General features: G+C 32.3%; 1 protein-coding gene and 1 long non-coding RNA gene across 11 annotated transcripts in view; one reads left to right on the forward strand and one right to left on the reverse strand.

Moving 5' to 3' along the window:
• LOC126736209 (ankyrin-3-like) overlaps positions 1-24673 on the forward strand; it is a 231734-nt gene that overhangs the window by 63171 nt on the left and 143890 nt on the right. For all 10 annotated transcript variants that reach the window (XR_007660643.1, XR_007660632.1, XR_007660633.1 and 7 more), the window contains exons 4-12: positions 404-567; positions 8921-9178; positions 9794-10018; positions 17717-17993; positions 22313-22473; positions 22536-22739; positions 23418-23562; positions 23621-23766; positions 23834-23989. Coding sequence is in view for 6 of the 10 variants with exons in the window: in XM_050440509.1 (XP_050296466.1) it covers positions 404-567; positions 8921-9178; positions 9794-10018; positions 17717-17993; positions 22313-22473; positions 22536-22739; positions 23418-23562; positions 23621-23766; positions 23834-23989 (1736 nt within the window). In the remaining 4 variants the exon portion in view is untranslated. The remainder of the gene's footprint in view (positions 1-403; positions 568-8920; positions 9179-9793; positions 10019-17716; positions 17994-22312; positions 22474-22535; positions 22740-23417; positions 23563-23620; positions 23767-23833; positions 23990-24673) is intronic.
• On the reverse strand, positions 19746-21433 carry LOC126736261 (uncharacterized). The gene is made up of 3 exons (XR_007660644.1): positions 20517-21433; positions 20147-20396; positions 19746-19993 (listed from the first exon to the last, which is right to left on the reverse strand). It is a non-coding gene; the product is annotated as an uncharacterized LOC126736261 (long non-coding RNA).

Here is a 24673-nt window from a genome sequence, read left to right on the forward strand (position 1 = left end):
ACCACTAAGTACTAATAATCTTAATCTAAGATACATAAATTACTTTGGACCTAAATTGTATAACTTGTTGCCGGGTGCTTTTGCTGCCGTTATGTTTCTCTCTAACTTGCTTAGTCTCTTAATTTTTTTTATCTTTGTGATAATATTTATAATAGAAAGTTTAAGTTTATATCTATAAGTAAGTAACATGATTTGATACCGCACATACAGATGTTTCACATCTAGGTGCTTGATAGTATCAATATTAAAACGAATCATAATTCGATAAAACTATAATATATGATATATTTTAACTAGTCTATAGTAACTTTATATGTAATTACCGTTATATGATGTTTGTAAAGTATTCAATAAACAATAAACAATAGTGTATGATAATGTGTTACTAATTAATTTTTTTTAGCTGGTCAAGAAGAGGTAGTCAGACTACTTGTGCAACAAGGTGCTTCCCTAAACGTCCAATCACAAAATGGATTTACACCACTATACATGGCGGCCCAGGAAAATCACGACGGGGTGGTGCGGTATTTGCTGTCTAAAGGTGCTAATCAGACCTTGGCTACAGAGGTGAGTACCTGTTAGCAGTGAATACTGGGTGAGGTGAATAAAATCAAGTAAGCACTAATAAGCATTTTCTTATAAGGAAACTGTTGCCTTGAAAGTTGAAGCAAATGCTTGTCAATGAGTGAATAAAAGTAAAGCATGACTGAATGTGATTGTGAAAGGTTTACTTGTTAATATTGAAGTAATACTTGCGAGTCTAAGCTTGTTTATCCTTATTCACATATTTGTGTCGTAAACCACGTGTTATATAGACCTCTTTACGTTCTATTTAGGTAAATGTTTGTTTAAATTAGTTGTTTTTAAATCGGACACAATTAAAAAAAGTCAAGATATTTAACAAGGATGTCTTCCAGTGATGAAGAAAGCATAAAGGAACCCAAGCAACCAAGCGCCGTTGGTCAGAATTCTACAGCAAGAAAACAATAAAATTGTTTTAAATAAGTCCATGGTACCAAAAATGGTTTCGGCAAAAGAGAACGCCTGGACTAGAATGAGGGAGGAGTTTGTTAAATATGCAGGAAAAACCGTAACTATAGATAAGTTGAAAAAACTTCTTAACAATATGAAAAGCTCTGTAACGAAGAAAACTGACTTGTCGGCAACAGGAAATAAACCAATTAAGCTACTGCAATGGCAAAAAGATTTTCTAGAAATTTTAAATGCTGAAGAAAATCATGTGTGCAGTAAAATACCAGGAGGAGTAACAGTTGGGCTAGATTCTGGTAATAAAAGTGTTTTACCTCCCATACACCTTTTACGTAAAGAATATGCGAAAGATATTTCTTCTGTATCCAAAGACGACAAAACTAAAAAACAAAAATTGTTAGCAGCTGAAACAGAAGAAACTGTAAGTTTATCAACAACCGAGCTCCAACGCTTAGTACTACTAGAGCAGCTTAAACTAACGAGATTACAATTTGAAAAAGAGGAACTCCAATTAAAAATCCTACGTGAGCAAGAAAACAAAGCCAATAATACCCAAAACAGGGACGATCCTTTTAATAAGGAATATAAATTGCAAGATTTTCTTTTGTTAAAGTAAAATTTGTAACACATTTATGTATAATAATCCGAATTTATTTCTCATGTATATATGTTACAAAACATTTGATTTAAGTATATGTGAGACGTTTAAATTGATATAAGTAGATATAATATAAATTATAACGTCTTAATTAAGATAAGTAGATATATTTAAGAGGTCCATAATTAATTTTTATTTGATACCTATAATTATTTAGAAAAAAAATTTTGTTATTGAAATTAAACTAAATTAAACTGATTTATTATCTGCATTATTTCCAAGCGTTTTTGTTCACCAAGACGTCTGATGTCTCCTTGTTCCTCAATTTCTGTGTCATCAGGAAGGATCGTCGTCGTTGTTATTTTCTATTTCATAGGCCCATTCATCCTGCAAATACTTAGCAATATTATGAAGTACAGCACAACATATGACTATTTTAGGTACGTTCTTTATTGTCAGTCTAATCCTATTTGCGAGTTTGCGAGTATTGGAAAACGCTGTTTTATTTGGCCAAATACGCGTTCTATTACTACTCGTTCCTTTGAATGTAATGTATTGTATTGCCGTTCTAATTGAGTTTGTGGCTGTCTAAATGGTGTTAAAAGCCATGGAGATATACCATATCCGCTGTCCCCCAGCAAACAGACATTTCCTTGAAATATTGCAAGTTTTTGTTGAACAGAACTTTGTCTCCAAATCCTACTATCGTGCACACTTCCAGGCCATTGCACGTCTATACTTGTGATCCTTTCCATTGCATCACATGTCATCTGAACGTTTAATGAAGCAAAATTTTTTCAATTTATGTACTCATCGCCAAACTGCCCGCAAGGTTTTTAAATTTGTATATGGGTACAAACAAGTGCGCCAATTACGGTGGGAATTCTGTATATTTCCATCCAACTTGTCTTAGCTTCATTTAACTGTCGTTCAGTTGTTGGAAACATCGTCCATTGATCTGCCTTCTCCATAATTTTTTGTGCAACATAATCTACAGTCTTACAAACTGTTGTTCTATCAACACCAAAATCATTTGCAACACCATTTTGAAAACCAGGGTCACTAATATAATATACCGAAGAAATATTTTCGTATATTTTGTTGAAGAAAGTGCACCACCTCGAGTTTTGTTGATGTATGGTAAGAAATAGTTCGTAATGAGCTTAATATTTTCATTTTCAAATCTTAAAAGACGTTTTGCACTATTTGGACTTACATCTCTACGATCACGATATTGTTTAATTTTACGAATATTCATAAATGCTGCCATAATTTACAAACTTTAAATTATAAATCTTATGGTAAGGTAGCATCAAATCAACCTTGCGAAAATAAAAGTATTTACTTAATAAGTTAAGTTTTCATTTGCCGTTATTCACCCCGAATGTAAGTAAACACTTAAAATAGTTGCTTTAGGAGTAATAACTCGAGATAGCAAGTGTTTGCTTGACAAGTAGGACTAAAAATTTTATTATTCACTTACTGTCAAGAATTTACTTAAAAATTAGAAAGTAAAAGCATTTACTCTCTTTTATTCACCTCACCCACTACATTATTAGTATACTTACGTAGTACTATACTATAGTAGTATACTTGCTACTTAGTAATATGTACTACATATTAATAAGCAGCAAGAGATTTTTTCGAAAAATTTCAAATGTAACTTTAGGCAAGAAACTAGTGTAATTGATGGGATAACAAGTCGATGATTTTCAATATTTTACCCGCTTATAATGCAAAAATATTGCTCTCTTAGTATAAATGACTTGAACGCCTGAAAACATGAAAAAATTATTTTAATTATCGGAACGGCATAAAATGTTGGTTCGCATGCTTGTAATGAAATAAAAAATTACTTAGAATTATTAAAGACGTTCGATATCAGCTTATGATGATATGATCTCTGGACAACATAAAATAACTTGAATATTCTAAATTTCAATTTCTTGTATTACTAGGTGAGATTAAAAATCTTTCTTAAATAACAAAACTATATTATCATTTCACCAAAATAGTCCTCGAAAACGTCTGAGTTCATGTCTTCATGGTAATCTCCTGTGCGAGTCGACTCAAAGGTTAGCAGACCTTCTTTTAAAAATCCCTCTTCGCTTCCAATATGTGTGATTATAAGTCTTTTTCCTTTTCCCGAAGGTACTTTAATACCCGTAGACAGGCCTTCTATGAAAGCTTGGCGAGCACTGGTTATATTTTTGTCTTGCCACATTTTTTGGACTATATAACCTTCGTTAATCCACGTCTCATCAAGATAAAAAACTTTCTTTTGCTCCCTGCGGTACTGCTTGATACTTCTCAAGTATTGTCGTCTCCAACAAACAATTTCGTCGCTCTCCAGTAAAAGTGCTTTGCGGTTATGCTTTTCCCAGGCAAAATCCATATTTTTTAAAGTTTTCCATAAAAGTTTTCTACTTATCAACGGAATACTGTCATCTCGGCCAAGCTCCATTAAAATTTTGTCTAGGGTGGGTTTTTCCTTTTTATAATAAAAAGAGTGAACTTTTCTTCGAATTATACATTTAGCATTTTCATCAAGGACTTTTGTAGGTCGTTCTGGCTTTTGCTTGGGAGATTCCACTTGACCTGCTACTTTTCTTTCCCGCAACAATTTGAAAATGGTGGACTTTCCAATTCCACTCATTCGAGAACATTTTTCAACAATTTCTTGCACAGTAAAACTAGGGTAATCGTGTTTTATGCAATCATGTACATTTAAAATAATAACTTTTTCACTCAGCGATAGTGGAGAATTTTTAGTACATCTTTTCGTTGGACTGAATACCTCCATTTTTTAAATATTGGGATAATAATATTGTGATTACACTACAGCGTAGCAGTGACTACTAACGTTTAAAATATGATTTAAAAGTATTTATAGTCTGTATATATTACCTGACCCCATTTTTGCATGTTACAAAGCGTTAAAAGATAGGTACCTATACAAAAGGATTAAAAGTATTTATTTAGTATTTAATCTCTTTCAAAATAAAGGCATTTAATCCGTGAAAATTAAATTCATAAATATTATAAGTACCTGCGCCTATGAACTACCACGAAATGTAGCCAAACAGAACCTTAGAACATTGAAAGGCCTTTCAATGTTCTAAGAACAGAACGGAATTCCCCAGTTTATTGCTCTATACACTTCTGAAATAGAGTATAACTCTTATTATCTGCAAAAAACTTCATATACCTGGAATAAAATGGTTGGAGTATGTGGAACATTTAATAATTAAGTATAAATGCCTGCTGGAAAATGTAAAAAATTAAATTTACATTTACAGGTCCGAAGTAATTTCCAAAAACTTTGTTTATTTTAAAAAAACTTCTTTTGTAATAATGTTGTTAAAAATGTAAAAAAAAATATTAAATAATAATACTACGATTCTACAGTTTACATTATCATTCTCAGGATGCAACAGTTTTTTTTAAGCGACATTGCCATACAGTTTTACTGATAATAAATCGTCGAAATTATTTTTTACTGATCATCCACCTGATTAAATTTTTTATCATTAAATTTTCGTGCCAAATTATTGGGATTTTCCAGGGATTTCTTCTTTGGTCACCTTATTTCCACTATTCTAAGATCTTGTTTAGGAGATTTCTTGATCCTTAGTTAAGTTTTATGGCCTTTATGATCACCAGATCTAAATATTTACTTTTGTAGGGTTTCCTAAGAGAAAAAGTTTTAAAACTAGCTATTCAGATAGATGTATTTAGTACTTAGGTATTTATAACTCGTGGAATGGATAAATTACAAATACCAGAAATTTTTTATTTCAAAATGGTTATAACCCTTTTTGAGATCAGGAAAACCAGAACTTAAAGGGAAATATTTCTATCCTCCATGATCTAAAGGACACTTAGCTAAAACAACTCTGGAACACATAAAGTTAGGAATCATCAGTTGCTTATCTAATTCATTTAAGACTATAATAACCTCCTCCATCTAAACTTCCTAGTTATCTGAATTTGTAACCGAATAACTTCAACATGTAAAAGTGAGTTTCAATTATCTGTGTAGAGTAATCTTTTTGATGTATGTTTTCAAAAAATTAACTAATTAAAGAATTATTTTTACATCATTCTAATAACTCGACAAGATTTATTCTTACCAACTTTCCCATTTCCTATATAATATTAGGTGCAAATACCTTCAACTAATATGATTACTTATTATTAATAAATAATATGAAATGTAGCAGGAATTTATAGCTAAATAAGGCCAAATTGTAAATAAAACCGACGTAATGTTTTAAGGAAATTTCACTATCATAAATCAAATTATTTCTTAAAATCACTTCTTTACTTTATTTAAAGTTTATTTATTATGTTTTTCTCAATAGTTGTCTGAAATATATAAACAAATAAGAAATATATGTTTAATAACAATAAATAATAAAAACCTACGGAAAAAAAATCTGTATAGGAGAAGGTACAAAAATTGAAATTTTTGTTTTTTTTTCGGATTTGTTCCTTCAATAAAATTTAAAAAAATATAAAAACTTAATTTCTGTATGAGAAGCTGAAAAATACTATTAAAAGTGATCCATATTGACTCTTTTTCTATTTATACAGTAGTAAATTACATTGTAAGGAAAATATTGCTTTGTATAAGAAAATTCAACTTATAATTTTCATAAGATCCACTTTTTTCCAGAAAGTATATACTATAATTTTTTAATTTATATACTAAAAGAAACAAAAGTTTCCATTTTGCATAGGAAAACCAGTAAGAAAAAAAATGTAATCCCTATGAGATTCAGATTTTTTTTTTGAAAATCATTTTTTTGTTAGTAGGAGCTATGCGTGAAAAAAAACATCTCTATTTTTTCCATAGACTAGTAAAATGTTTATGGTTAGTAAGGAATCACTATTAACTCACTTAAAAAGGGTAAGGGCAAGAAAGTGATCTTCAATTCACATTACCATTACAATTTTTCTTATAAAAATGAAAATATTATTGACAAAAGTGCATATAAGCAAACACATAACGATAAACTTCACGATAATAATGATGAACAGTGAAGATCAAAAAATTAAGTTTATCGTCAAAAGGATTTAAGATCCCAAAGAGAAGTCTTTGAAATATGTCAGTGTATTTTACGGTTTGCATACTGTGTTTTATAAGAATGTACAGTGGTGGCCAAAAGTATGGAAACTTTTTTAATTTGTATTTTTTTTAAGAAACCAGGAACTATAATAAAGTTACTCATATTGTGATAAAGTATATATAATACATTACCTTACGTAACATATTAATTTAAAATTAAACGTATTATAAAAAGAAAATGAAATAAAATTAATATTTTCTTGGCCAAAAGTTTGGAAACTGAAAAAAGTTATTTATATAAATTACATCTAAATCAAAATCTGATAATACTCGTATGTGTGGCATATCCCTCCGAATTTATTACTTCTCTACGTCTTCGTGGCATAGAATCGACAAGTCTTGCACAGTCTTCACTGGAAATGGCAGCCCACTCAGTTTGCAGTATTTCCCACAGTTGAGCCTTGTTTGAAATAGAATGGTTTCGAATCTTCCTGTCCAAATGACCCCATAAATTCTCTATGGGATTCAGATCTGGGGACTGTGAAGGCAAATCCATTAAAGCAATGCTCTGTTCATTTAGTTTTTCACAAATTGGGACTTGTGTTTAGGGGCGTTGTCTTGCTGCAACAACCATCTCAATAGCATTTCCTCCTCAGCATAAAGCAACATGTTGTTCTCCAATATGTCTTTGTATAGAAAACGGTCCATTATTCCATCAATTTTAACCAGGGGACCAACACCTGATCGGGAGAAACAACCCCACACCATTACGCTTCCACCACCATGTTTTACCGTAGGCATTTGGTATTTGTGGCTGTACCTTGTACCTTTTGGTCGCTGGACATAACGTCTCCCGTCACTCCCAAATAATTGAAACTTACTTTCGTCACTAAACAATACAGTATTCCAATTTTGGTGAGACCAGGTAAGATGATCTCGTGCAAATTTCAAGCGATCCTTTCTATTTTTCTTTGATATTAGTGGTTTCTTTACAGCAACTCTTCCAAAAAGCCCCACTTTATTTAGCCTTCTTCTCACCGTGCGAGCAGATACAGAAATCCCCATTTCACTCATTTCTCCAGAAATATTTATAGAAGTTTTCTTTGGGCCGTTCATCGATATTCTTTTCATTACCTTCGTAGCCCTTTTGGACAACTTTCTTGGTCTTCCTTGCTTGTGGGCTACCGAAACATTTCCTCTCTCTTCAAATTTTTTAATTATTTTTGAAACAGTGCCTTTTAAAATGTTTAAATTTTTACTTGTTTCAATTTGTTTATAACCTTTCTGGTATAGTTCAACTATTTTACTTTTTAAATCACTAGATAAGTATTTACACTTAGGCATGATGCCTGTCTTCACTCAAACAAAATCGTACCGTTAAACAGCTTGTAGTAAACAATTATTATGATTTTATTAAAGGTTTCCATACATTTGGCCACAGAGAAATAACTCCTCTTTCATCAAAACTAATAAACAACATTCTTTTGCTTTACCTCCATTGGAATTTCTTTATTTGCTGATAAGCTGTTTATTTTTATTTTTGAGAGTTTTCGCATTGCGATATTTTCTGCATTTTTTGAAAAAGTTTAAAGTTTCCATACTTTTGGGCACCACTATAGGTGAACCAGAAAAGTTCCACTAAATTCAGGTAAAAAATCCAGTTGAAAAATCTCTCCCATATTTTAGAAAAATTTATATAACTACTTCATTGATATATAGAATTTCAGATATCCCTATAGAGTATGATATTAAATTAGCTTACTGAAGGAATAATTTTCCTTAATTTTTTCAGGTTAGGGATAACATAATATGAAAGAAAGTTTCGTCTTAGCAGTTTACCACATGCGAAGCTTTAATGGTGAAAATCATACATTTGTACACCAAATTTTAGGATTCTAGCAATTTCTTTTAAAAGCTTTAACATTTATTGTATAAAGCCCTGTTTCATGTTGAAATATCTTGGCTTAATCAAGACTTTATTGTAGCGTTTAAATTTTGTATATAAAATCTGTTGGAATTGGCCTTTTTAATGTTTATAAATAACAGTTATTCCCTGCCTTCATTTATGGAGTGTTTTTTTTTATAAAAGAATATAAAAGCTATTAATAAAAATTAATTTGGTGAAAGCTGGTGTGGTCTATAGAGTTATAATAAATTAGTATAGTAAAGGCATATTCATATTAGAAATAAGTAGAACGAATTAGGTATTGTTCTTCAAATTTTTTAAATCCAAAAGGCAAATACAAATTTATTTTTCGCAGGACGGATTTACACCGTTGGCGGTAGCAATGCAACAAGGTCACGACAAAGTGGTAGCTGTATTGCTAGAAAACGACACAAGAGGAAAAGTACGATTGCCTGCACTTCATATTGCAGCCAAAAAGGATGACGTGAAGGCTGCGGCATTGCTCCTACAAAACGAGCATAATCCCGATGTAACATCCAAGAGCGGTTTTACGCCGCTTCATATCGCGTCTCATTACGGAAACGATAAAGTTGCTTCTTTACTATATGATAAGGTGATGCATAAATAGTTATTTATATTACATTTGTGTAAAATGATCTTTTTTTTAAATGAGAATTAGCCATAAGTTCAAATTCCCAATTTAAATTCAAACATTTTGACTGTTTATTGAACACCTTTGGTTTCTGGATGGAGTATTAATTTTAATATTGTTTCTGATTGCTTTCATATAACGAATTAGTAAAATACCATCTGTTTTTCTTATTATGGCAAAGATACATGTTTTTAATACTTTTAGTTGCCGAAGGTGAATTTTATAAGCACCAACCCAAACCGTTAAGAGAGTTCAATTTTCTTGTTTTCCCGGACTTAAAACTCACCATTTTAAACGCTTATCGACTTTAATGTCTAGAGATTTTCTTTTATTTACCAATGGTTTTACGCAATATTTTTTGGAATTACTGTAACAACTTACGGTTTAAGATATATTTTCAAACATCATTGAAAAAGTATAAGACTAAAATGGTTTCTTCTTCTTCAAGTTCCGTCTCATCGTCGGAGGTTGGAATTCATCAAGGCAATTCGTACTTTATTTATAGCTGTTTTAAATAACTGATTTGTTTTATATAATGTTTATATTATTTTGAAACCGTTTATTTTATGTTACTAGGGTGCCAACGTGAACTACACTGCTAAGCACAACATCACTCCTCTTCATGTGGCAAGTAAATGGGGTAAAATTAATATGGTCACGCTTCTAGTGGCAAAAGGAGCGGATATCCAAGCGAAAACTAGAGATGGACTTACTCCACTTCATTGCGCTGCCCGAAGTGGGCACGATCAAGTGGTAGACATGTTATTAGAGAATGGAGCTCCTATACATGCGAAAACAAAGGTAAATTTGACAATTGTATTGGATCATGTAGAGAAATATGTTTTTTTTTATTAAAACGGTAAGATTAAAGATAAGGAAATAAAAGAGACTAGTTTAAGCTTCAATTTTTTTTAAAAGTTAACCAGTGTTATTGTCTTCTTGGAAAGAACCTCTATAACAAAGTTGCTTGGTAAGTCTAATAGAACATTTATTCCATTATTCAACTCGACTTTTTCACAAAAAAAAATGATAGAAAAAAATAAGAGGTATCAAGTCCGGTAAACGTACTGGTCATTCTTCGGATCTAGGTGTCCAAGCTATGCTGTTAAATGGTATTGAAATCTTCAATGGAAATTTAAAATGGGTTTTTAGTAATAACGTTTGAAATATAAGGAATAATGTTTTTCATTAAAATTTCCTTTCAAAATTATAGGACCTTACCCTAAATTATACTGCATATATAGCATTGTACTAAGAAAAGCGGTCATCGATAAAGTAAATATGCCTTATAGGATTTGCTTTAATCCTTCGTGCCCTAATCTTTCGTAACCAAACTCTCGTCGTATACTGCTTAAGTACTTCATTAGGACGCATGTCAAAATACATCCTCAATAATCTTATCGGTTTTAAAACTGTTGTCGACATTGTCCGATATCTCATTTCCCCGGTCATACAAAAGAAATATTACAAAAGACTGTGCGACTCTTAAGAGTCTCTAAATTATTAAAACTATTAAGAGTCTTTTGTAATATTTCTTTCACTCATAGCTCTCCAAACTCCTTCCTACCATGGTATCCATACCATTTTTTTAAAATTTTGTATTTGACATTCTCTTGACGTTTCCATATACCATATTAGTTGTTTTTTTCCACTTTCGATGTTAGTGGTTCTTATATACTATAGTATAGAAGAACCACTAAAATGCTAAATATATTATAACCATAAAATGCTAAATATATTTAGCATTTTACGTCTTTCTTTCGAATTCTAAACACATATATTTCGACAGCTTCTTTTGGTATTCTCCATTAGTCGCCATGTCTTGGCCCTATACAGAAGTCTAATTTTGATATATCGTATATTTTCGTTGTTTTTCCATTTCTTTAGACTAAATAATTCCATTAAGGCAACCATATTGTTCTTCGCGTTTATGTGATGTTTTTTTATTTCCTTTTCATCTTTTTCTGTAGAATCGAAAATAAGGCAAAGAGAAGTGTATTCATTACAGAATGTTGTAATTGCGCATTTTCTAGTTGGATATTCGGCAGGTCAGTTCCAACCGAAAAGTATTTGGTTTTTTGTACTTTGTTTTATAAGCCCCCTCTTCTATATTTCTTCTGCAGTTTCCTAGTTATGTATTCGATATGATTTTTGCTATTGTCCATGATAACCTGGTCATCTGCACATTGTAACGTGTACGGGCGCCTGTGTCAGATTTTGGCATAAAACTCGTCGTAATGTATAGGAAGGGTTTCTAGTAGTTATTTTATACCATGATGATAAAACATATGTATAGCATAATAATCAACTTGCTTTGGATAATATCCGAGTAGTGTTGCTATTTTGTCTACAAACAATAACAACTGACGATGGCAACAAAACTAATAATTATGACTCCAAAAATTGCTTAAAGTGAGCATCACTTTGGCTGTTTACCTCGAGCTCGACGAACTAATCCTTGCTGCACTCTGCAAAGCTTTTGGATATTATTTTTCATTGCCTAGCTATGGTGGAAAATTCTTTGTCGAAGATCATCTTCAGTTTCCACTGGTGTATCGTACACACGTCGTTTTAAATCACCCCAGGAAAGAAGAAGAAATTCATAGGCTTTAAATCTGATGATCTAGCCGGCCACGATACAGGTCCTATCCACTGGTCTGGATATACGTTATTTAGATGCTGTCTAATCGAAGATTTTCCAGTAGAAGGCAATTGTTTTTCAAGAAATTGTAACTACCTTTGCCGATTTAGTCTAGGTGGCAGCTCAACGGGTCTTATTAAATATTATCCAATTATTCCTGCCCATAAATTAGTTTGAAATTGTATTTGATGGCGGGTTTGTCTTGCATGATTGCATGATGATTTGCGTGTGAATAAATGTGAAGCTTATGCGAGTTAATGGACGCATTCCTTCGATATCCTGCTTCAGCCGAAAACAATAATAACGGAATAAATCTATTGTCGTGGTTAAACTTGCCCTTGCAGCATAATCATTCGCGCTTAAACCATGTCCTTTTTTCAAATGTCATGGATGGAGCAGTTGCTTTTAAAAAATGGCATTTACTGTACATTTAAAAACACTTTCGAGTTACATTCTCAACGTGGAGTCTCTTTTGACAAGATAACGTGAGTTTGAACTAAATGTATATCCTTAATTAAAGATAATTAACAGCCAAGATAATATATTTTCTTGTAATAAGAAGTCATTTTTATGTGTATATTTTAAGCAAAAGTAAGTAAAGTAAACCTAATTGACAATGAGCAATAAATTGGTTTATGTATTTTTATTCATTAGGCCCTTTAAATTTCAAATCTATACTAAATAGGTAGCACTTTATTAAAACCTAACAATTTATATGTACTTATTTAGATACATACTTTGTATTCATATACATAAAAATAAAAAACCTAACCTAGAAACAAAGCACTATCGAAATTCTAAAACCCAAAATACAACACACCTTCACAACATTGTTTTTAAATTTTAAAGTAGTAGCATTGTATTCATTAAATTATTTTAACGCGCTTCATCTTGTATATTAAAATCATCAACAAAACTGAAACCAATAATAATAATAACATAAATAATTACACATTTATTCACTCTGTTACTACCAATTTTACCGCGCCAAATAAATAAAACACTGAAATAAAAGACAATATTTGGAAGCAGATAGGAGAACAAATTAATTGGCCAGGTAAAAGCACACAATAATTTATTACATAAACTCATTGTACATAGTATCAACTACCGGACTTCCACCTAGTAACAATTAATGTTTATTTCTACAGGGTGTTTTTTAAGATTATAAGTTGTAAGATTTTTTCTTTCTTTTTTATTATAATTTTCCTACAACTGCAGATATTTCTGTGAAATGTAGTACACTCCTTTTAAATATTAAATAAATATTTTGATATAATTTTTTTTTTATTTTCTACCAGTGGCGTCCGATTGAGACTGAATAATATAATATTTGAACGATAAAAAAAGCATAAACTTAAATTCACTCTATATAATCTAAGATCGGTCTTAACCCATCATTAGAAGAGATAATGAAAGGTTTTTTAATGAAAAAATAAATCGAGGATGGGTTGGCAAATGATATCAGGTCAAGGCTATCCTACATATTGATTAAGATCGATCTTAGTTTCGGATCTTATACTATAACTACAGTTATGGTCATATAAATAGCACACTTTTCTAAATTGCGATAAAAAATATTAAATACCATTTTCTATTTTTTTTATAATATATTTAGCTTAGATGTTCAACAAAGAGTTGTATTTAATTAAAATTAAAAGAGTATTTTAAATATATAAGAAACATAACAAAAAAAACTAAAGAAATGCTGGCCATTTAAATAGCACACTTAAAAAATATTTACTTTCACCAAAACCAATTTAATATTTTGTTGGGTATCCTTTATTTTTTATAACTTCACTTAATCGCTTGGGTATTGACTCCACCAATTTTGCACACACGCTTGCCGGAATACTGTTCCAAGCCTCTTGGAAGTTTTGCCATAGTTCATCCAGATTTGAGGGATTTAATACCTTAATTTTGGTTTTAACGTGATCCCACAAATTTTCCAGAGGGTTCAGGTCTGGGCTTTGTGGCGGCCATTCCAAAACATCTACCACATTTTTAGTAAACCATCGTTTTATTGATTTTGCAGAATGTTTTCGATCATTATCGTGCATGAACTTACATGTAATTGGCATAAAATGCTCCATGTATGGTTCCATAACATTCTGCAAAATCTCCCTATACTTGTATTGGTCCATTATTCCCTCTATACGATGAATAGGTCCAACACCATGCCATGACATTGCTCCCCATATCATAATTGATCCTCCCCAATGCTTAACAGTTTTAATTGTGTATCTAGGGTTTAAGGCACGATTGGGAGGACGTCTAACATAGCATTTTCCATCATTTCCAAATCTATTAATCTTGGTTTCATCGCTCCATAATATGGTTTTCCAAAAATTAATGTCCTTATTTATATGTTGTTTAGCAAATGCCAATCTTTTTTTAATATTTCTTTTTGAAACAAGTGGTTTTTTCCTAGCTACACAACCTTTGAGATCTTTTTCACATAATCTTCTTCTTATTGTTCTTGCAGAAATATTGACGCCATATTGGTCTGCTATTTCACGTTTTATTTGGGCGGAACTTAAAAAATGGATTACCCTTGCTTATTCTAATAATAATTTTATCCATGTTATACGTGGTTTTTCGAGGCCTTGTTAATATTTTCTTGTTCATTGTGCTTTGAGTGGTCTCATAGAGAGCCAGAGCATTATAAACCATTTTCCTAGAGCAATTTAAATCTTTTGCTATAGCAGAAATAGAAAAGCCTTCATTTTTCTTTTCTATAATAAGAGCTCTCCTCTCTGGTCCACAATGTTTCTTTCTACCCACTAAAAACAAAACTACTCTTGACAATATTCAAAAATTTAAAAGTTAAAATAATACTTACTAATTAACACTCGATATATTTAATAAGAATGAAAGGTGTGCTATTTATGTGTCCAGCCTTAAAACGTTATTATTGGAATGAAATTCTGTATGTGCATATATTTTTAAAATAAACATAAAGTCTTGCATATTAGGAGGAGATTAACTGCTTAAATATTTTCTTATCAGTCAGGAATTTGTTTTTTGTAAGTAATATATGAAAAGGCTAAGTGTACTATTTATGTGACCACAACTGTAAATACACATTTTATTATCAGTATGTTCTTAATCCATTATTCCTCTGTTTATCATTGCATTTTGCCAAGGAACTGTACCCTCGGGGGAAGAAAAATAATTTGCAAATATATCCCTAACAGATATGGCCTCCATCGTTGCATTTCCTTCCACTCGTCGTAAATTTTGAAGATTACCATTGTTAAGGTTATTGTCAACTGATTCCAATGAAATTAAAGAAGGCCTTAAAAAATTATGTAAACAACAGGTCGTTAAAATAACTTTGTCCACATGTTCGGGGCTCATTTTTAATCTCCTTTGATAAATCCTAAATACTTGTGTCAAAATTCCAAAAACATTTTCAGATAACCTTCTGGCTCGGCTCAAGCGATAATTAAAGTTTTTTTTGATATATTGTCTTTAATTTGTGAACCAGGAAACGGTCGCAATAAATGCTTGTTTAGAGGGAATGCTTCATCGTCTACAATTACCTGAGGCACAATAATATTGGTTCCTGGAAGACCAATATAATAATATAATAATACCAATTTATCAGGAAGTATATTAAAAGAGTTCTGCAACAGTGTTTTTCCCATATTAGAAGAAGCAAATATTCCTCCATCACTGTTTTTTCCATAGGCACCTACATCTACACATATAAAACGATAATTGGCATCTACTAATGCCAGTAGAACGACACTTAACGTCTTTTTGTAGTTAAAATATAGTGAACCACTATTGGCAGGTGCTTCAATAATAACATGTTTGCCGTCGATGGCACCGATGCAATTGGGGAAATTTCATAGTTCGTAAATGTCTTTTTCAACCGTTTTCCATGTTTCCTTTGTTGGGTTTGGCATGACAATATTGCGTATTTTAGTCCAAATTATGTCACAAGTTGAATATACAATTTCTCTAACAGTGTTTTCTCCTAGGCGATACGAAAATGCAATTGATCTAAATGAATCTCCTGTAGCCAAGAATCTGAAAAAAAATTTTTTATATTTCACCTTCAAAATGTAAAGATAAATGGAAAAAACTAAGAGACAATTTTCGCAAAGCTATTAAAGCTCTTAAAACAAAGAGTGGGGATACCGCAAAAAAATTAGGCCCTGAAAGCTTGAGCAACAGATGGCTTTCCTTCTTCCACACATCACTGAAAGACCTCAAACCTCAAACATACAAACAACAGAGGAAGAAACTGGTAATTCAAGTTCACTGGTAATTCAAGTAATTAGTTCACCACCGCCCACTCCATCGACTACATCGACCTCATCAGCCCCTAAGAAAAAAATACAGAAATGCCGCCAGATGCCCCCAAATAATGTAGCAGATGTGCTGCAAAACTACCTATCAACTAAAGACATAAGTAAAAAAAAAGTAGAAAATAATAACTCAATAAGAAGTTTCTTCCTTAGTATGTCGGAGGCAACTGAAAATTTGCCGGCTCATCTCCAAATAGAGGTAAAATCGAAAGTTTTTAAAGCTGTCAATGAAGCTGAATTAGCAACTTTATCTGAAAGACAACATGTACAATCAAATAGAGCTGAATATCCACCATATCCACTCTCATCTTTATCACGAACATCTCGTCAGAATTCAAATAACTTTCAAGATTCTGTGCTGTTGGCAATACCTCAAACATCACCAGACATAAACCATCAATACTATTCCTACACTCAACCATGATCATCATGTCAACAGACACAGGCCTTACAATTTTCCGAGGATCTTACCAATTTACATAATTTAGATGATTCACACTAGTTGCCTGAACACTTATAAAAATAATTAGGAAAACTTTTAATTTTATTTTTTTATTATAAGTTAGAAAATGTGTTTTTTGAGTTTTTTTGCATATTAGAGGTGTGCTTTTTTTGTAATATTTTTTGTATGAGAATAAACAAGTTATTTTAGGAAGGTTGCCTTTAACTTGCCTTAATTATCTGTTAAATTAAAATTTTACTTTTTTTTCTATTAAACCCCTTAAATTACCTATTTTTAATGTAATTTACCTTAAGCATACAGCTACCTTTCTTCTGGAACTATAGCTTGACGAAATGACGTATTTTGTCTTTCTATTTCTGGTTTTAGATAACCTAATAGTTTCATGAATTGTCCATGCGTCATTCGGAAATACTGATGAAATTTAATTTCGTCTTCTATTAGATCAGGAAATAAAGTATAGAATTCACCCTCAGTCTTACGTTTTTTACATATATTATGTATCCAACATTTTCTTTTCCTTTTTTGTTTTTTTTTCTGCTTCTTCGCACAAAGCAGAAATTATAAATACCTCTTCCTCATCGGAGGACAGCATTGTACAAACTGAAGAAACTCAGCTAGCCGCTCCGCGTCCCTTCGGTTCAGCGCGCTCTATGTGCGTATGGGCAAGAAAATGCGCTCCGACGCGCTGCCATGCGCTCCGGCGCGCTCCGCTCTAGTGGGCGACACCCTTAATGCTCTGTAGCGTAGTATAGTATGTAGTGATAAATAAGCGAATTTCTCAACTACATATTATACTGAGGTACAGAGCCGCCGAGTTTTATGGTGGTCTGTGCTGTCTGTAGTATAGTATGTAAATACGCGGCCGTTATACTATTAACAATAATATAGATGCTAAAAAGGAGTGATGTATGGATGCCTTAGCAAATTTATATTAAGTTATTTAAGTTGATTATTTGAATTTGACAGATCACGTCCAAAGGTATGCCCAAAATAGTGATAAATAAACTGAAAAATGTATACAATTTCTAAGAGTTAATAATATAGTTCTCACACAAATATTATTTTCCATTTTTTAGAACGGTCTGGCTCCTCTACACATGGCCGCGCAAGGCGAACACGTGGACGCGGCGCGGAGTCTTCTCTACCACGGCGCGCCGGTAGATGACGTCACAGTCGACTATTTGACGGCTTTACATGTGGCCGCGCATTGTGGTCACGTGCGCGTGGCTAAACTGCTATTGGAACGCGGCGCAGACGTCAACTCACGAGCCCTAAATGGGTTCACGCCTTTACACATCGCTTGTAAAAAAAATAGACTTAAGATGGTGGAGCTCTTAATTAAGCATGGAGGCAGTAAGTGTTTTCTTTTTTTTTGTGATTTCAAGTTGTCTGACTATTTTCGGTCCGTTATTTTTTCTTATATTTAAATATCTGACCTTTTAAAATCATTCTTTGTGAAGTACGTAAATTTTACTTTTTTGTCGAAATTATACATAACCGAAGTATGGTGTCACGCCTAACTGCTTTGTATGTGACAAAATTATTATTTTCGAGTGTTTATATACCGGGTGGTGCGTCGCCGAGCGGAACATAGGAAATCCCATGTAAATTTTAAGAGGATCAATTATTGGCATCCCTGTACATTTTATAAAAAAAATGTAAGATAACTTTTTGAAGAGATCAATCTGGCAAGTCCTCGTGGAAAGTTTCAAAAAATTTTAATAAGCGAATCTTGAATTATTCAATTAAATGTAATTGCAAAATTAGCAAATTTTCGGTTCAGGTAAAACCAGACACCAGCCACCAGCAAACAATTTGTATAAAGCTTTGTCAAATCTGACGTACAGCCATTAAACCTATTGTTAGTAAATTCGAGTCCAAAGATATTGCAATAAATAATTGTAAATGTTTAACTCAGAAGATCGAAAATAGATCCGAAAAAAGAGAGAACAGAACTGTTAATATTTTACTAAGTGTGGAAAAATAAAATAAAATACAATAACTTTTAAAAATAATAGAGAATTACATAAAAAAACATCAATTAATCAAATGTTCAAACAACCCCCTATTAACAGCTAAACAATATCCTAACCGATCATAAAATTCATTTTTAACGTTGATATTGGGAAATTTTATTACATTCTAACGAAATAGCGTTTTGTAACTGATTTAGATTCTCAAATTTTACACTTTTATAAATGACTTTTAAATGACCCCACAAAAAGAAGTCATTTTGTGAAAGATCAGGTGACCTGGGCCCTGTAACACAACCACTACAAGTTATACAATTGTAAAAATATTTTCTACACTTGTAATTTTTCCGTAACAGAACAATCTTGTAATTACCTGTGCGGCTCTAGTAATTACGGAAAATTTTTTACATATGTAGACGTATTTTGTAACACAACTTCAGCACTTGTATATTTATGTTAAAGTATTGCCGAAGAAAGGTTCCGTCTTAGCAGACAGCAATGTCAAAGTCTTGTTCGGGATATTGGAGCCGTGCTAAATAATAACACAATTCGGTGGTATGGATTGACTCCACAGCAGAAGATATTAATTACTCTACATTGGTTAGGAAATGGAGGTCAGTATCATGGCGTTTGCGATATGCACGGAGTTTCAAAAATGACTGTGTGCCGATGCGTACATGACACTGTTAATGCGGTAAATGATGTAAAATTTCATGGCATCGCCGGTTTTTCCCGAAGTATGTGGTGCTGTCGATGGAACACTGATAAATATAGATGCCCTGACTATAGACGAGCCAGCCTTTGTAGATCGCCATGGTAAACATTCAATTAATTGCATGGCTCTTTGTGGCCCTGACCTAAAATTTTATTATGTTAGTGCTAACTGGCCCGGTAGCGTTCATGACGCAAGATTACTTCGTAACAGTTTTAACGCGCAAGCTAGATTAGGCGAACTGATTAATTATTTTAACAGAAACAACAGACTCTAGTAGTAAAATATGTATATAGGGTGCTCTAAAATTTATTAAAAACGTGTTTCATTTATATACTAAAGTTAAAAAATATACATATCTACAAAATAAAGACGAAAATATTTATTTCATTTATTAACAACTTTTATTAACGAAGGATTTAGACTATATCTAAACTATAGGTACTAGATAAATTATTATAAAGATAAATAGGTCTTGCCGTTTTCTGATTGGAAGTTATTTTGGAACTGCGAGGTACATTCAGAAAACGGTAACCCGAGGTCCTTTTCTAATTTTAATATTTCCAGCTTAGTTTTATAGTTTTGTAATTTTATATGTTCAATTTGTAGTTTCACCTTTTCATTTTTATCGTCACTTTCACCCGTGCTTTCGACAACTTTTCTCTTTCCTACAATTGAAAAGTGGAAATTAGAAATGGATAGATGGATGGATTAGAAATGGATTTGTTATAAAATTTTGCATTTTGCTAAACTTTTTATTTCAAAAGACACATAAAACCCATATACTAGTCTATACGAGTTGATAATATCGAATGACTTACTGGCTTTCCTTGAAGTAGATGGTCCACATTCATGTCCGCTTAAGTGGACAGTCTTATTTGGTACAGGCGTTTCTGTTGACTGGACTCTGGCTATATATATAATCTGGCTAAATATATAATCTGAGTCTGGGCTACCTCGAACGACTCAGAAACTCCAAGTCCACAAATAATTGGAGATTCCTTTCCAACAATATCCAAAATAATCTTATCTATGTCCAGTCCCTGTTTTTTTCGCGTTGTCTATTTTAAGCTAAAATGCGAAATAGTATATTATGTCATTGTGTATCTTTTATCTATAATGGGTTTAGTACCTAATGTCAAAATTACTTGTAAATAATGTATGTTGATTGCTCAATAACGAAAGACTCACCATTGCAGATTTCTTCAAATTCTGCCAGACAGTATCTCTTACGTAGGTCCAATCCTCCTCTACTAAAACTAAGCATAAACTTTGGGCTACTTGGGCTATTTCCTTCCATTTCTCGACCTTGTCTTGCTTTTTAAGTCTATTTGAGAAAGCACCAAATAGAATTTCCTTGTTTTCTTTAATTTTTGTCAAAAACTGCATTTTTCTTTCGAAAATAATTTGTTTAGACGACATTTTTACTAACCGAAATCAGCCTTCTCACCGTATCGCTTATACGAACGAACAAACTAACAAACAACCCATAAATTTTAATCCTTAACTGCTTAAACTCGTTTTAACAAGTCTGTTATACATATGTACGCGTAGTCCTACAATTGTAAAAAAATTACAATTGTAGTTGTTTCTGATGTGTTACTGAATTCATCATGACTTGGAGGTACGGTAAATTAATTGTAACTTGTAAACTTGTAACAACTGTAGTGTTTGTGTTATAGGGCTATGGCTGGCCAAAGTATCCGGTACCGTGGACCAATAATATTGCCGTTAAAAGCATTTTCCAAGCACTCTCTAACCATACGGGCATTATGGGCCGGGCAACCATCCATCCGGATCCAATTTGATTTTGAAATAAGGCCAAATAGGTTTCAGCTGCTAGTTTATAGTCCATAAAAAAGGGTCCAATGATATGGTGTCCGATAATTCCCACGAATACATTTGTTTTTTGGGGATATTGTGTCTGAGTACGAACAAAGCGATGTTCATTTTCTTGGCTCCAATACCGGCAATTCTGAACATTTGGTTCATTGTTGAGGGTAAATGTACATTCATCGGTAAAACAAATATTTCTTAAAAAATTCCTATCATTATTTGTTCTTTCCATCATTTCAAAACAAAAGGCCATTTTTCGCTCTTCATCTCCTTCCTGCTGCTCTTGATGTTTTTCGAATTTATACGAATAATATTTGTGTTTTTTTTTAAAGTGCGCAATACCGTTGTATGATGTTTATTTACCTCTTACCCAAGAACCCTCATACTAAACATCTTGTTTTCCTCCACACTCAATAGAATATTAAGATCTCTGTTCTCTCTTTCTTCGGCTCTATTTTCGATATCCTGGGTTGAACATTTACAATTATTTATTACGATACGTTTGGACTCGAACTTATTGGCAATACGTTTAATAGTTGAAATGGACGGAATGGGCTTGGTGGGAAAATAAACCGAAAACATTTCAGGGTAATTCTGCAATTTAGCGGCTTTTGTCAAAACTAACGAAAAATGGTCGGGTTTTTTTGCAAAATGGGTAGATTTGTCAATCATTTCAGATACTGCTCTAAAACTGTTTCCCGCATAATGCCACTTAATTATGCCTATTTTTTCGTCGATTGAATAACTCATACTTGTTTTCAAATATCGACTGTCACTGATTTATTGACACTTTTCCTCACGTCAGTGACAATATTCATTTTACTGGTACCCGTTTGGTTTGACCTAAACCGAAAATTTGGTAATTTTGCAATTATATTTAATTGAATAATTCAAGATTCGCTTATTAACATTTTTTAAAACTTTGCACGAGGGTTTGCCAGATTGGTCTCTTCAAAAAGTTATCTTACATTTTTTCTGTAAAATGTACAGGGAAGCCAATAATTGACCCCCTTAAAATTTACCTGGGATTTCCTATGTTCCGCTCGGCGACGCACCACCCGGTATAGATAGTTCAGTAAAGTAGCAAATAATGATTTTACAGAATTGTTTTCTTATTATAGTACATTTTTCATAATGGCGTATTTTTTTAGGCATTGGTGCTACTACGGAGAGTGGTCTCACTCCACTACATGTAGCCAGTTTTATGGGCTGCATGAACATTGTGATATATCTTTTACAACATGATGCTAACCCTGATATTCCTACTATAAGAGGTGAAACGCCCCTTCACTTAGCTGCCAGAGCCAATCAGGTGAATTTCCTCCGTAATTTTCCTGTTAAATTTAACCCTAATCTGATAATAAATATTGTTAGACCGATATAATAAGAATCCTGTTACGTAATGGTGCAAGCGTTGACGCTAAGGCGCGCGAAGAACAAACGCCACTTCACGTGGCCTCTCGACTTGGTAACGTTGATATCGTTATGTTACTGTTGCAACATGGTGCTGTTGTGAGTGCAACTACTAAGGATTTATATACTCCATTGCATATAGCTGCCAAAGAAGGACAAGAAGAGGTAAAACTCCTTTCTATTATATTACTTTAAATTGTTTTGGTCAAAATCTGTGTCATTTCTTGTGATCATTGGCAAAACATATTATTTGAATTTAAATTCAAAGTTCACTTTATAAAATGGAGGTTTTTATGAAAAATTTAAATTAAATCAGTGTTTATTATTTAATTATTTAATTAAGTGATGTATTTGATAACGCGGCATTGTTGCATATCGAAAATACTTTTTTAATATCATATATACATCTGTTGGAAATGAAAACCTACTTGTTAGAACGAATTAATAATTAAAATTTGTAATCTAAGGTTACATTTATTATCAAAAGCAATAATTTATTTGATATAATTAAATTTTTTATTACGCCTAAGAGGTGGCATTTTATCTGGTTTTTAGCAGATATCAATATTAAACAACTTTATTGCTGATGAGTTTATTTATATTTCATGCTACAATTTGGGGAGAGTTTTATACAAGGGATTTTATTAAATTTAAGACAATTTTTAATTTTCGATTTGCGATTATATTTAATTCATCTTTAACACTTTACAATAGATAGAAAAAACCGATAAAGACGCTTACCGTACACTTTGCTATTGTACTTCGCGCGTACCAGACTATTTCATATGAAAAGTTTTCTGCCAAGTATATTAAAAATTATAAAAATATATAATATCATTTTAGGTCGCTTCGGTTTTATTGGATAACGGCGCTGACTTGAGCGCCACGACCAAAAAAGGTTTTACCCCCCTGCATTTGGCAGCCAAATATGGACATCTTAACGTGGCTAGATTGTTATTGCAGCGCGACGCTCCCGCTAATGCTCAAGGTTCATGCAATTTTTTAATAATTTACCGCAAAAAGAACTTTATTAAAATTATATTTAGGTAAAAATGGGGTTTCGCCTCTTCACGTTGCCGCTCATTACGATCATCAACCAGTGGCGTTGCTTCTGTTGGATAAAGGAGCTTCGCCACATGCGGCTGCTAAAAATGGACACACTCCACTTCATATAGCTGCTCGAAAAAATCAAGTATGTATATAATATAATTATTTTGTGGCAATAAACTGAAAACCGAAAATTTTATGAAAATGCTTAGATGGACATAGCGACGACATTACTTGAATATGGGGCTCAGGGAGACTCTGAATCCAAGTCCGGTTTTACTCCGCTACATTTAAGCGCCCAGGAAGGACACTCCGATATGTCGTCTTTACTTTTGGAGCATCAAGCGGATCCAAATCACGCCTCAAAGGTATATTTTATTATTATAAAATTTTGTCTTATAAAAGCGGAAATAAGGCTTAGACTTTCTCATTTTTTTATTTTTGCTACCTGGTTTTTTTTGCTGCTATTTTTTCTGTGTTGTGAGAGTATATTTGTAAAATATTGAATTCTATTGAACTCAACCTAGAAGTAGATTAAAAAATGTCATTTATTAATCTACTTTTAGCTTGAGTCGCTTTTTGTCATAAATGTGCGTAAAAGATTCGTTTTTAACTTTTTGGAGCTTTTAAAATAAAAACACAAGTTTTTTAATTATTTTATATCAGGATCATGTTCTTATTTATTCAGAAGTTTATTTATTTCCAACAGACAAATCCCAGTTACAGGAAAATCTACAATTAATGTTTTGAAAGTGTAAAAAAGTATTTTAAATTACTATAAATTAAATAACAAAAAGAAAGAAAAATAAGGAAAACTTAAATTACTATAGTAACATCATGTATATATCAAAATTAAAGGAGATGTAAATTGGCATTAGAATGAACAAAGAAAGTGATTCATGGGACAAGGGAAAAAATGAAGAGAAAAGGAATTATGGTAACTGTTGGTTTGTCAGAGACAAAACTAGATCCTTTATGGAGCATACAAATATGTCACAGGTTGATGATACCGAATTAAAAATTCCGCACATTTGATATACGGGATCCTGAAA

The sequence above is a fragment of the Anthonomus grandis genome, chromosome 1 (genome assembly GCF_022605725.1).
Source record: "Anthonomus grandis grandis chromosome 1, icAntGran1.3, whole genome shotgun sequence".
Lineage (NCBI taxonomy): Eukaryota > Metazoa > Arthropoda > Insecta > Coleoptera > Curculionidae > Anthonomus > Anthonomus grandis.